Source organism: Pundamilia nyererei, unplaced genomic scaffold (genome assembly GCF_000239375.1).
Source record: "Pundamilia nyererei isolate P.nyererei 1_Seehausen unplaced genomic scaffold, PunNye1.0 scaffold00008, whole genome shotgun sequence".
NCBI lineage: Eukaryota > Metazoa > Chordata > Actinopteri > Cichliformes > Cichlidae > Pundamilia > Pundamilia nyererei.
The window spans coordinates 3492241-3506480 of NW_005187409.1; the positions used below are offsets into that span (position 1 = coordinate 3492241).

At 37.5% G+C, this 14240-nt stretch overlaps 1 protein-coding gene across 4 annotated transcripts in view; it reads right to left on the minus strand.

Annotated features, from left to right (window-relative positions):
• The window catches only part of fgf13a (fibroblast growth factor 13a), an 87924-nt gene that overhangs the window by 11925 nt on the left and 61759 nt on the right, over window positions 1-14240 (minus strand). For 3 of the 4 annotated variants that reach the window (XM_005722973.2, XM_005722971.2, XM_005722974.2), the window contains 2 exons: window positions 9582-9692; window positions 4717-4820 (listed from right to left, as the gene is read on the minus strand). In XM_005722973.2, coding sequence (XP_005723030.1) covers window positions 4717-4820; window positions 9582-9692 — 215 coding nt within the window. Of the gene's footprint in view, window positions 1-4716; window positions 4821-9581; window positions 9693-12021; window positions 13091-14240 lie in introns of those variants that run through there. The other variant, XM_005722972.2, reaches the window with a different exon arrangement.

Below are 14240 nucleotides of genomic sequence, written 5' to 3' on the forward strand. Positions count from 1 at the left end.
GCCCTTTAATGGCCTCTGAAGAAAAATATTCTGAGTTAAAATGCATTTCTAAACATAAACTAAAATAGTAAGTGAGACTTCAAAAAGAACCTTTTTCTTTTCCAACCCACTCTTCTGATGCTCTGTCCTTTAACTTTTATATTTTTTGGCACTTTTTAAATGAGCATGCAGGACTTCACAGAATGTATGACCATTGTATAGATTTAAATGTCAGGTATTTTAGCCTATAAACTTCAGTAGTTGCCTGATAAATATCTTCACCCCAAGAGCCCTGAACTCTCCATTTTACACGTATGCTCACACACAGCAGTCTAGACGAGACTCAACTGGAGCCATAGTGACTCACACTAATTCAAATTTGACCCACCAGGAAATTAATAACACCACTTCTAAGGCACCTCGTGAGATATGTGCACACACCTTAGCTCAGCATCTAAAAACATGCTTGCAGATCTGAAACTATATCAGCAAGCATTGTTTTATCCATATTAAAAAGCAGTGAGTTGGTAACTGCATGTTTTTGTTGATTCTTTTAGATTATACCAACAACAGTTATTCCTTGTTAATAATATTAGTCGAATTCTAATGCAAAACATGCTTCATTAATTCTGACAAAGGAGAGAAGCAAACAGAAAAATAGAGGATAGTAAAGTAAACTACATATTAATTGGATCTTCCTCTCCCACACGTTAACACTGATAGATGAATATATTTTCACTGGTGCATTCTGTCTCACCCACACATGTGCATTCTTTTTTCTCACTTTTCATTTCTCTCACACTACCTTTTTCTTGGTGTATGTCTCCTGCTCCTAAATGTACGGAACACGTCGTAATGTATGATCAAATACACAGGGAGGCAAAGCAGTCTATGCTCCAAAAGGTATTCACTTATTGGGATCAAAGGAAATGCAGAGCACTGGTTGAATCTAAAAATGCATATACATTTATAATAAATGACAAAATAATACTAGTGTCTAAAATGTAATCTGTAATCTGCCTATATATGAATTTCGGGAATCCCCTTTGTTTTATTACAAACGTGTTTCCACACTTATTTATGCACAAACCAATGAATGCAGAATAACTATATAAATATATCTATAATATAGCAGCACCACTCAATTCCCAACCCAGAGCACATTATCTGCTGTTCCACTGTTGATTAGGATTCTCCCTACAATAACTGACTCCTGGCTTAATGTGTGGCTAGAAGCCAACACTTTACCAGAGCAGCTATCCCAACAACACAAATACTAATTGTTGGCTTTCCATTCACTTCGGTTTCATTTCTAATTTAGCTGAAATAGAAAACTCAACAACCCAATACTTATCTGCATTCATACAATTTAAAAAAGAACAAAAAACAAAACAAAAAACTACTCTATTTGATCTGAGCTCTTTTATATCTCTTTATATCTATTACATATAAAACAGCATATGTAAAATACTGTTTTAGCATTTTGCCCTGAGATTCCCTCATAGAAACTGAGCTTTCAATATGGTGATCCGGATACTTGTTTCCCTAAAATACGTAAATATATATAACTCACATCATCCCACAACATCTTTTTCACTTATAACACTGATCATGCCGCCAGACTCAGCCAGAATCTCACCAGGATGAGAAACAAATGGGGTAAAATTACATTACACACCATCTAGTGTTGTAATGACTCATTATCTATGCAGATGTCTTACCAGTGGAAAGTTCTTAGTGTGATTATATAGACTTTGAATTGGATTTTGAGTTCAACAAGAAGGCATCAGTCAAACATTTCAGGAAACCTGGTCAGAAAGTTTGGAATAAATGAATATCATCTGCATAGAAGTGACAGAACCAGAAGTACCACCGTCAAATAGTCTATTTTGTAAACGTGTTTTAAAATGTTATTTCAAATTCACAACAGAGTTGTTGCAATCAAATACAACACATGTAACCAAGACTGAAACGTAAAAAAAATGCATACTATGCCAATCTAAGGCAATAGATTGAGAGTGTTTGCTAGCGCTGTCCTTAGAAAACGTTGTTTTTACCGTTTCTTCACGCTGTAAACACCACTGTTTTGTTCAGAAAAAGTTGAAATGGAGATTCTGGGTCGCTGCATCTTGTTGCTGTGTCATCTTAAATCAGTCATGTGATTTTGACACGCCGGCGCGTCCATCGAAACCAGAGGGTTCATTTTCACATAACAACGATTGTTATGTTTTTAATTTTCAGTCTGTTTTTTGAGGTCATTATTTTTATGCTAAAATTATTTTTTAATGCAGACAGTTTCTCCTCAGTGTTGTTTTTTTCCCTTCAACTTCTGTTAATGTTTTGGCATGTAGGAAAGGTGTTTATAGAAGGGGATAGCCAGAGCACAATTTCCATATAATCTGCATAAAATTTGCATAAATCAGAGTGATTGTCACTCTTCCTGTCTGACGTCTGCCTAAAGCACGGATATATTCAAGCCTACAAACTGATGGAATGGTAAGAAAATATTTTAATAGATAAAGTGAGTATCTCAGAGACTTTCAGTAAAGACTGAAGGCTGTTGAAACTTTCTCACTTGACTGTAGATTTTTTTAAAAGGTCATATTCATATCATCTCAAATGAGTCTTTGCTAGAGCCGCTGGTTTGAATCTAACTGTTTTTTTGCAATGCCACCTCTGCAACAGGCCAATCATTTTGTTTTAATACATATAAATTGACTGGGTTATAGTTTACTTTTAATTTGCCAGCTAGCATTATTGCTTGCTTGGTTGTGGCTCAGGCAGTAGAGCAGGTCATTTACGAATTATAAAGTTGGTGCTTTAATCCATGGCTGCTCCAGTCTGTATGCCAAAGTATTCCTGGGCAACATACTGAACCTTGATTCGTCAAAGCATGAATGTGTGTGAATGTTACATAGAAAGCACTTAGGCATAGAAACAAATGACTGAACTGTTGAATGAAACATGTATTATAAAGTACCTTAAGTGCTCAAGTAGAATAGCAAAGCACTATATAAGAACCAGTTTATTTACTGTATGTACACATACTAAATTCTGCCTTACTGGATGTTGAACCTGCCAGATATTTTACATGTTTGTAAGACATTGTATAGCAGCAGTAATACTGGCCTCTAAGAGGGATATCAAAGGCTTATCTGCCTTTTACTATGGGTTAATTAGCAAACATAATTGAGTTAATGTTAGTTAATGCTCAAGTGGATCTCTGTAAAATGTGCATATGTTTATTAGTCAAGCAAACTTTAAGCCTGATCCATTTTATTTTAGGGGGAAAAACTGCAAAGACAAACAGACACACTTGCAGCTTGGAAGTTCCACATGAATTCATAGCAGCAATTGCTTTGTCAGGGAGCCAAAGGCTTAAGGCTGATATCGGCTTAAGAAGAATGTCCCAGTATGTCGTAAACAGCATGCAAACTATCCCTGGATTGCCAAACTTTCTTCAGTCCCTCCCACCACCACTTAACCTTCACACCAAAGCACCAGCAAATCTTTGTTCAGTACCAAAAAGAAACTTCCAGAGCTGCAAAATAAAGCCAACACAAAAACCGGGAGTTTAGTTTCTCCAAATGGTAATCAGACTCCACAGACTTTCATGTTGAAATGTCCAGCTTAGCAGCGCTGAAGAATTATATTTACGTCAGGTACAGAAGACATTTTTGGCTCTGTGGATAGTTTCCTTTTTCATGGGATGATCATTAAAGTGGACTTAATCTGTGTGCTGTTAGTGCCTTTAGGATCATTTTAATGGATTATGTGACTTATGCCATGGCTTTTGTTTTGGTACAGTCAACTAAAAAGTTTGTGTCTTAGTTTTGGTGAGTGAAATTTCAGTATTTTGTTACTTTAGTTTGTTACTTGGCACCAATTAGCTGATATGTCTGACTATGCATTGTAGCCATACAGTAATGATTGCAACTTGCTAACCAAGATAGCAAACAATAAATGATAAATTTGCATTCCACTTTTCATCCGTCCAAGTTCACTTGTGGCTCCAAAAAATCAACAGTGGCCAAAATATTAATCACGATGGTGTGTGTGAAGTACAAAACCAGCGAGTGACTGTGGCTACATCTTTTATGCTGCTAAGTACTTTTCAATACTTTCTTTTCACATTTAAGGTTTTAGCTCTATTGCCAATTTCAAATTTAAAGTAATGGTGTCAGCTCCACATAAACCTATTTATTAAGTGGTGCTTGTGTGTGTGAAAGAGTACATTCAGGCCAGAGACAGAGTGGCCAGGAGGTTTGATCGTCTTCTTTGTTCATCTCATTATTTTCAAAATGTGTAACAGATAATTTGTCAGCAGCAACTGCAGAGTAAAAAGTCACAAGATCATTAGGTTTGTTGTTTCCAAGCTTGATGCCATTAATTATTTAGGAGACCTTTTACCATAAAGAACAATTCTTAGTAATTTGATTATGAAGACATTCTGTCAACAAGGAATGTGTACATGGAAGCCCTCTGGGTGCACATCTAACCAGCCTGTCAGTGTTCTTAGTGACACCTGCCACTGAGAGGTAGTACGGTGGTGGCATTTGCAAAAAACAAAAAACAAAAACACTAACAGGGGTAGGCAAACAACTGAATGATGCACTTTTTCACTGCTGAACCTGCTTACACACTCCTTGAACTCCTTATTCATGTTAAATTAGATCATTTTTTGTTTTGTTTTGTTGTGTTTTTCTTTTTAGTCAGGCTTAGTATGATGTTTCTTACCGATGTGTACAGGAAGCCCTCACTGTTCATAGCCAGATAGAGTTTGGTCTGCACCCCCTGGATGGCCACAACTCGTAGCCCCACTGGAATAAGGTTGAACATGGCTAGAAAGAGATTGGACAAGAGAAACAAATGATAACAAATTTATTCTGCAAACAGTGCACTTATGTTAAACAATATATATGGTAAATAACAAAAAATGTCAATGTAAACCAATTACAATATTGTTTTATGATTTTATTGTTTCACTGATATTACAGCAGCAATGTCATCTAACAGTAAATGGGGTTACTATGGCCACAAGTGCAGGAGGACATGTCATGCTGTTTTTAGTAACTGTAGTCAAAGCACAGTCAGTACAGCAAAATGCAATCATTGAGAATCATTGAAGAATCCACTGGTAACGGTAACAAAGAAAGCAACCATATGTTTATTGTTTTAGCTCTTGTGTTGCTAATTCTGCATTCACATCTAAGAAAGAAAAATAAAACCTTGCATAACTTTGCATGCATAGACCACATACAAACACACACGCACACACACACACACATATACAAAAACCTGTCTATGACCGGAGGGCTAAAAGCAAATTGTGAGGTTGACAGAGCCAGCGGCAGCCCGGCTGCTGTGTAGTATATCTCTACCTAATTAGTGTTAGCCTGTATAGTGCGTGTGTGTGTGTGTGTGCGTGCGTTTGCGTGTGTGTGTGTGTGTGTGCGCACACGTGTAGATTTCATAAGTTGCTGGCACTGAACACCGCAGGCTGACTAGAGGAAAGCACATGAATGTCCACCTGAGAGTCTCCATGCTTGCTTCTGTTCCCAAAAAAGGAAACTTCTTGCCTATTGTACTGACTATTGTTGGACACACTCCCAAATTCCACTGCCACTGCTGTGGGTTGTTGTTGTAACATTTGATGGTACTAAATAAAGCAAGTAAAGTCCATAGAAAAATAATATTTCTCTTAAATTTCCCCTTTTGAGTGTCAAGCGTTTATGTTATCACATTATAAGAACTTTTCGATTTAGACACACGAGAAGACAAAGTAAACTTCTATCAGTTGAGCTGTGAGTCAGTGTGCTTCCTTACTATAGATCCTCTTGTCAGCCACTTAGTAGATCTGTAAAGTCCTTAGAGCAAAGCACACTATATGGGTTGTATGATAGGCTATTTCTTTTGCTCTTAATAAAAAAAAACCCTACTGACTCCCTTCTCTCTGGGTTTTTTATTATATACAATGCTCAAAGGCATGTGTGATATATTTACTTTGTACTGCATTTTCAGGTCATTTCTGGTCCTGTGAAAAGCCTCAGAACCAGTCACTCTCTAGTTCTGTCTCTTTCTTATCTCTCTACTCCTTCTCTTCTTTTAATCCATATTTTTGTTTCCATCTTCAGTCACCACATGAAGTATTCTTCCGAAAATACACTCTTGTCTGTTCTAATATCCTTATTGACATGTTTCAAATCATCTATCCCAGCTATCCTCCTGCTTAATGCTAATGAATTTTGTTTATGCATGGTGGATGCTCTTCCATGCAGCCACAATTTTCAGAAACATTCTTAGGTGCTTGTGTAGTTGAGACAGCTGCAGAGTAAAAAGTCACAAGCCCATTAGGCTTGTTGTTTCTGAGCTTGGAGCCATTAATCAGGAGACATTTACCATAATCTTCAGTAATTTGATTATGAAGACATTCCGTCAACAATGATTGTGTACATGCAAGACCTTTGGGTGCACATCCAACCATCCTGTCAGTCTTCTTAGTGACGCCTGCCACTGAGAAGCACTGCAATGGTGACATTTGGAAAGAAAAACACTAGCAGGGCCGTTGTTAGGCAAACACCTGAATTATGCATGACTCGTTCACTCTTGGACCTGCTCACATACTTGTCTATTATAATATCTGTTATGACATGTTTCAAATAATCCATCCCATGAGTGTATTTTCCAGCCATTTAAAATGACACATGAATTAGATGGTGACTTGGCTAATCACAAGTAATATATGAGAGCTGCTTATATTCTTAAAGTACTTTGGTAAAGTCTAGTTTATAATGTCCATATTATACAACAGTTATCATACTTTTTCTCTAATCTATTCATTATATAATCAGACCTTCTGTTTATTTCTCCTAACAACTCTAACTCTTGCTCACTGCAGCTGAATGCTGCATTTGTATGGTAGATTTTCTTTCATGCAATTCTCAGTGAGATTTGTAGTATATTTAAGTCAAATTGTTAATTAACTTGTCTGGCTAAAGATGCATCCCCTCTCAAACAGAAATGAAGACCGTCATCATTAATGCAGTTTTCAAAAAGATGGCACTAAAAATCATAACGCTCTATATTGAAGACGTAAAAATTACAGTCTGGTGCATGTTGATGTTTTATACAGCTCAAACGTAGGACCTACCACAGAGTTTCTGCAGTATTTTTAGGTGTACTCTAACTTATGCATTTAAGCTGATAAATATGATTGCCAAATATATATTTAGTGATTTTGGACCTGTGTAATTGTATTTGGACCTGTGTATTTCAATTTATCATCGACTATTCCTTGTCTGTAATTTTGACCTGATTTGATGGCTCCTTTTCTCTAAAACCTCTTGCTGTTCTTGTCTTTGTAATTGCACCATTCTCCCTGCATCATTCCACTGAGTTTTCTGCCACGATACTCCCACCAAGATGCGCACGTACGCATCTGCACTCTACTTCATTTCAGAAGGATTACCAGCTGGTTTACTGATGGGGATTTTCAAGAGGTGAAACTCAATTACTTCTTGGATCCTAGAAACACCTGAGCACACTGGAGAGGATGATAGGTCTACCACCCACTCACAGACCTTTCCTGCTGCACAGAGGAATATGGAGTAAGAAGGGCGAGGAGGCCTGAGGGATAGTTTTCACAATTGCTTGCAAGCTGTCTAAGTTCCACGTACTAACAGCCATGAAGTCACAGAACAGTCAAATTTTAAATACTTTCTTTTACTCATTCTGGGAGCAACATGACAGCAATTAGAGTAGCCTGAATATGACAATATGACAAAGTATTGAAGCTTAAAAGGAAGCTGTGGTGACAACAGTGTAAGGCACTTCTGTGGTGAGATTAGTGTTGAACTAGTGACTCGTTGGTTGAGGAAAGTGGGTTACTTAAAAAAAAACAAAAGACTGAATTAGATAAATAATAAATAAGATTCTTGTGATGTGATTTGACTGTGTACGACATAACTGATGTGTTACCCATTAGGAGCCGTGCCAATTAGTTTGCCCTTTGGGATTTAGAGTATCTAAAATTATGGATTCAAACATCTAAATCTATTTACAAAAATGAGGTATGAATGCCTCAAGATTGACAATAGTGTGTATGCTGAACCGTAAAATGCCCTCCTTCTTTCCTCCCCAAAAATGAGTTGTCTCATTGTAGTGCTTGATTTTCCTACTAGGTTTTCTTAGTTGTGATACAACACAAGAAAATATCTGATACTGTATAATATTGGAGGAAAAATCCATATTATTCTGTGAGACGTGTATGTCTTATTTGTGCCACTGGTTTAACAGCCACACTTGGTCTTCTAAACAAGTGGAAGTAGCAAACATCAAATCTTTGTTTGTTTTTTGGTTTGATTTTTGTTTTGTATTGTTTTGTTTTTTCTGTGTATCTGTGTGTGTGTGTACACATTTAAGAAGGTCCTCTCCCACCATCACAAGACACCAGTAAGCTCCAAGAGGACTGTGCTCTCCGTCACCATGGAGACAAGCGCACCCAGCGCCTAACAACGCTATTTTTGGAGCAGTGCAAAGAGCTTCACTCTTTTTCCTTTTCCTATTCAGCAGCAATCTTTATTTTTTTTTCCTCAAAACTATTTTAGTCCCATAATGCAGGTCAGTTGTTGCATAAGTTAATAAAAATGAGACCATCCAGATATTATGGGTGGGGTGGTCTGTGTAAGAAGTGAAGTGCAACATTTTGTGGGTGCATGTTTGTTTAAAAGGTTTCATAAGCTTTGCTTATACTACTGTACGGTGTGCTCTGTGTTTTATGGAACTTGATATTCTTATATTTAAGAAACAAACTTCACAGGACATTATAAGGTATTGTTCTGCTTAGAAAACATCCTACATCCACAGAGTTGCTATTTATATGTAGGAGACACCAAGGGACTCAATGAATACTAATTCAAAGGCCTCAGTAGTGTTTACATCCACTTAATGGTGAGATTACACAGCACTGAACAAATCCTGTTTCACAGAATACTGTGCACACTTTTCCCACATTGTTAGATATTATTTTCACTCAGCAGCTATTTTATAATTTTAATATTTCAGGGATATGTAGTAGTGCTCATTGCACCATCTAATTAAAAGTTGGTCAGTGTCTGTTGTATTGTTACGAGACAACTGCCTGTGCTATTCCACTTCCATTGATCTCTTTAATCAATTGGAAAACAAAGAGCTAGTGGGTGTGTGGCAACGAAAGGAATGCATCCACACATAGTGTAAGGCAAAACTAGATCTCATGACAGAGGCAGTGTGTAGGTGTGAAAAGCCAGTTATGACCTGTGTTCAGTTTGGAAAAGGATGATTTTGATTAGATCAAATTAAACAGGGTCACTACTTCACCGCTTAGTTTGTATACTTGCAAACATGTATACAAACTTAATATTTTCTCTGTACTAAGACAAATTTAATGGCAAAAATGGCTTTATGACAAACCTGAAACAGTCTTGACACACTGCAAGATGAATATACGTGGTGTAACCTCAATTATAGTACATAGTATAGCACAGTGCTGATAAAAGGTAAAGTGGGTGCATGATTGAAAAATAAGTGGAATCCATACACCAGTGCAATGGAGTGAAACTTACTGTAACCATTGTCCTCCTCCTTTGTTCCATCAATGGTTCCATCTGCCTGCAACTGCAGGTGGAAACCTTGTCGACTGTAGAGTTTCGTCACAATCCCCTTCAGCTGGGGCTCTGTGGAAGAAGAGAGCAGAGAGGAGGACACAAGGATGAAACCACAGAGTACAAGGTGGAAGATAAAGTCGTTCATAGGTTTGTAATGGGACATACTGCCGCTTGCATTGTACTCTTTCCAACAGCTTTTCAGCTATTAGAACCACAAATAAAAGAAAACAAAATAAATCATTTGAGTCGACAGGTAATTAATGAGGCTGAGTGGCACACGTGATGGGAGATTTAAAAAAAGGAGAAATAGTCACAAATGAATGTGATGTTGTGAGACACCTGTCAGTCAAACAAATGCAACCAAAATGAGCAAAAACATGCTGGAAGGAGTATATTAACTTACTTTGCTCTCACCTTCTCGTGAAAAGGAATTCGAGACTACTGTAATTATGTCTTTCTAGACAGCATTAGAGACAGATTCTGGCCTCAGTTAGAGAAGCTGCAGTCAGACACGTTCAACTGACCATTTAAATGGTAAACTATTTAAAAGGTATTTAAATGGCAAACTATTAAGAGCTACAGTTATATCAAATTGTGTTGTGTCAACATTTTAAAAAGCATGGTTTCTGTCTTTCGTCTGCAAAATCTAAGGGCCAGTAGCTTGACAACAGGGATGAGATCAAAAATGGACAAGAGTATCCAAATAAGAAATTGGTTCTGAGGGCATGAAGTGATTTAAAATGGCTGAAATTATGCAAGTAACCCCTCTTTCTCAATCCATCTTGTCAGTCTCTACTCCATCAGACCTGCCCAACAGATGGACAGCTACAAAAGTAAAAAGGAATGCTAATAAAAATCTAAACTTCAATGAAAAATGGTATATTAAATGCTCTCAAAATGTTTGAGGCACACTTTAAGGGACAAATAGCACCGCAAATTACAGTGCATAATATTTCTGTCTAATTTTGCATGGTAAGGAAAGAGTTAGAGTTCTGAAATATCTGTTGAAAGCCTTAGAAAAAAAAAGATGACATGGAATCAAGATAGTTTTACCGTGTTCATCAAAAGAAAGGTCTTAAAAAAACGATAGTTTTAAATATTAAATCTGTTTTGCCTGTCTGAGTTACATTAGTGTCTGATAAGTGCTAAGTGCTCTTCAGTCTTTGGTTACTGTCCCAAGTGGAGTGTCCTTTACTGTTGTTAACCACACCATTCAGCTGTCCTATCATCTCATCCATCTTTCAGTGCTGTGATCACCAGCCTTACTAAGGTTGCTTTCGCTGCGCCAGGGTTTATTCAGTCTATAAAGTGGGGATAGCGTAATAATTGTGGTATAAAACTTTGCACAAAGACATAAAGGAGCCTAAATGCATTAGCTCTACAGCCACATGTACATATAATGTATTTCCTTAAAGATGAGGCACCATACACCCGCCAAAAAGACAACACCCATTGCTTTCCCTACAGGATAACTGGAAATTGGATGTTAGAAAGAGGCAAAAACTGCAGGATAGTCAAAGTGTTATATAACCGCATGTCTTAACTTTCAGGTGAATTATACACAGAATTAAAACAACAACAACTTGAAAATGAGTGAATTGGATAGAATAAAGTGGGAAGAAAATACAGAGATGAATGTTGTAAGGCTATAGGGTCATACCCACAAACATAAGGAGACTGACGCAAGATGTGATGCCACTGCAATAATGCAAGAAATTGCAGCCACTTTGGACTTGGATTTACATCTCACAGTAGAACTACATACCTAAAATACAGGAAATTCTTAAAAATACTGTATCTGCCAATGCTTTTATTCCTGCTGGATAAGTTTCAACAACAAAGCATTTGGCAACAGCATGCAGGAAATATTATTTGGAGCTAATTGTGAGGTTTGCTTAAAATTCTAAATGAAAGTTGGGACCTGCTTATTTAAATGTGTGCATCTGAAGTTTAATATTAATCTGTTTTTAAGTTCTGCCATCCTGGAAACCAAATATTATATCCATTTTGGAAACTAAAAAGAGTGAAATTTATATTACTTTTGATGGAGTGATTATCCAGATTAATTGGAACAGTAAATCTTATTAATTTGTGACAGTGAAGTCTTATGTGATTAATCACCTAAGCCTTTTTTACATCTAGTTCAGTAGATAGGCAACGAGCGATTGATTTGATTTATCTCTCACTATTATTTGAGATGCAAGGCGACTTCTGTGTTGATACACTTGATAAGCATCCCTTTCAATCTTGCACCAACTTTTTCATCCATCTTTTCCGAGAAAGTGAGCGTTACATAGTAAATATCTTTTTTAACTGCAAAAAATGGCACTCGTAATAAGAAAGGTGATGATCAGAGTGATCAAAAATGTGAGAGCCTGATGAAATTGGAACAACAGACCTGGTCGTCTCCTTCGCCTTTTCTTGGAACCAAAGAGTTTGACTCGTGAAAAAACGTTCAGTCGACTTGGTTTTTCACAGCTTCCTTTGGTTTTACTGGGGCTGCTAACGCAGCGGCAGGCATTAGACTTCTCCCGCTCCCTCGCCTGCCTTTTCTGCCTTATGAGGGAGCTGGCAATCGCTGCCGCCATAGCCAGTTTGGCAGCTCTCTGGGGGAAAAACTTCCTGAGAAACGGGGAAGATATCACCCCCTTTGAATCCAAGAGATTGAGGGGAAATGTCCAGAATCCGATGCAACAACAACAACGATGTGTTAAATATGGGCTACTATAGAGCTTTCAAAGTGCACTCTAGTGAAAATGGAATAGTCCCAGGGGTGCAGCGAAGATGGCTAGATGATGTCCACATGGATCATTTTGATCCTTAATTTAGTCGCTTTTCAGAAACTGTCCGTTGTAGCCTCGAGAAAAAAGTGAAACGTAACGAAAAGGATAAAAAACAAACGTTCCATCCGAAGCTGTACAAAGACTTTGGTCACAGCACATTGCATCTTCTTCCGAATGTATCATTTTCTCGGTATCACAACAAATGCGCACAAATACAGTTTGGTGAGCAGTTTTCCGCTAAACTACATGGTCGCACACATGGTAGTCATGAATGAAGCTCGCTGCGGAGTCATAGGATGGAAACACCTGTTTGCAGACGCCTGGGGAGTGTGCAGTGCTCGTTATCTGATTTCCCTAATCTCTTGCTGTAGCTGCTACTGTTAAGAAAAAACAACAACAACGAGAAAAACAAGGAAAGGAAAAAGGATTCAGACCGCTTTTTTAAACGACATCGCAGATGATGTAAACGAATAACAACAGAGATCCCATTGTTTTTCTCTCTTTTGTTGAATCGAAGCAAGACAAGGTAACAGCAGGAGCTCCCTCATTCTGGGTCAGTATCCGAGACCGGCTCAACCACAAACTCAGCTGATCTACCGAGAGCATCCCACCTACAACCAAGAGAATGAGCAGTGGGGAGGAGGGAGAGGACGGGGAGTCTAACTGGTGAGACACAAACCAAGTCAGTGTGCACACTCACACACGTTTGACTTAAAGTAGTGATAATTCATATTAGGAGAAAGGTACGTAGACGTGTGGAGGCGGAAAGTCCAGAGAGAAAGCGAAAGAGAGCGAGAGAGAGAGATAGAACGAGTAGATGAAGAGAGAGCGAGCATATTAGAGACCTTTCTGGTTGCACTTGACAGAAGTGAACAGAAAATTACTCAAAAACTACCAATATAACTCATTTTCCCCTATGGAAATATGAGAAAACAGCATGTGAAAAATAAATCCCGTATTTTAAACTGAGGTGAGAACGAACTCCCAGCCACATACTACTTGAATCATATGCATTTTAAACATTTAAAGTTGTAGTATTATTAAATATTTGTTATTTCCAATGCCCACCTAAAGGTGCAGATGACTGTAAAGAATAAAACCGTCAACTGTTCAGTTAATGTAAAATGAAAATAATGTATTAAGACCCAACCAACAAAATGACAGTAGATTAACCATCAGCATGTATCCTTAAAATGTCATAAATCCTCACTTAACACTAAACATCAAATTGAACAAATTGAAATCACCCCAATCTAAAACCCTTTCCACCAACATCGTGGTGAAATTTTCATTTCTTAATGTTACAGGAGCTACAGGTGAATTATGAATTGACTTTATGAAAATCGAAACTTAGTGTCAAACGTAGTGTCAGAAAAAAAAACCGTAGTCTGGAATCTAAAGCTGAAAACAACTTGCCACGGTTTTGTTGTTTTCAAGCCTGACTTACAGCGTCCGTTGCTTTACTGAGAATATTTAACAGACTAACCAATGCTGCCATCTAGAGTTCTCAAGAAAATATTTTTTTAAGTAATTAATATTTTATTTATATCCACTGCTTTATAAATGAGACCAGTAACACACGTCAAGTTTATAACTAGCGTTGAATAAATATGAGTTTGCGCATAACTAAGTGTAAAATCTGGGGAAGTAGAAGTGCAATAAAATCAACTGAAAGGCATTTAGAATTAAGCTCGACAGAGTATAACCCCTTTTTTTTTTCATAATTCTGAAAATAACTCGCTTAAAAATACCACATTTGAAAAAAGTTTGTTCAAACAAGATAAAATCAGTGAAGCACATAAGCGAAGATGAGATCCCCAGACCTTTTTATGTG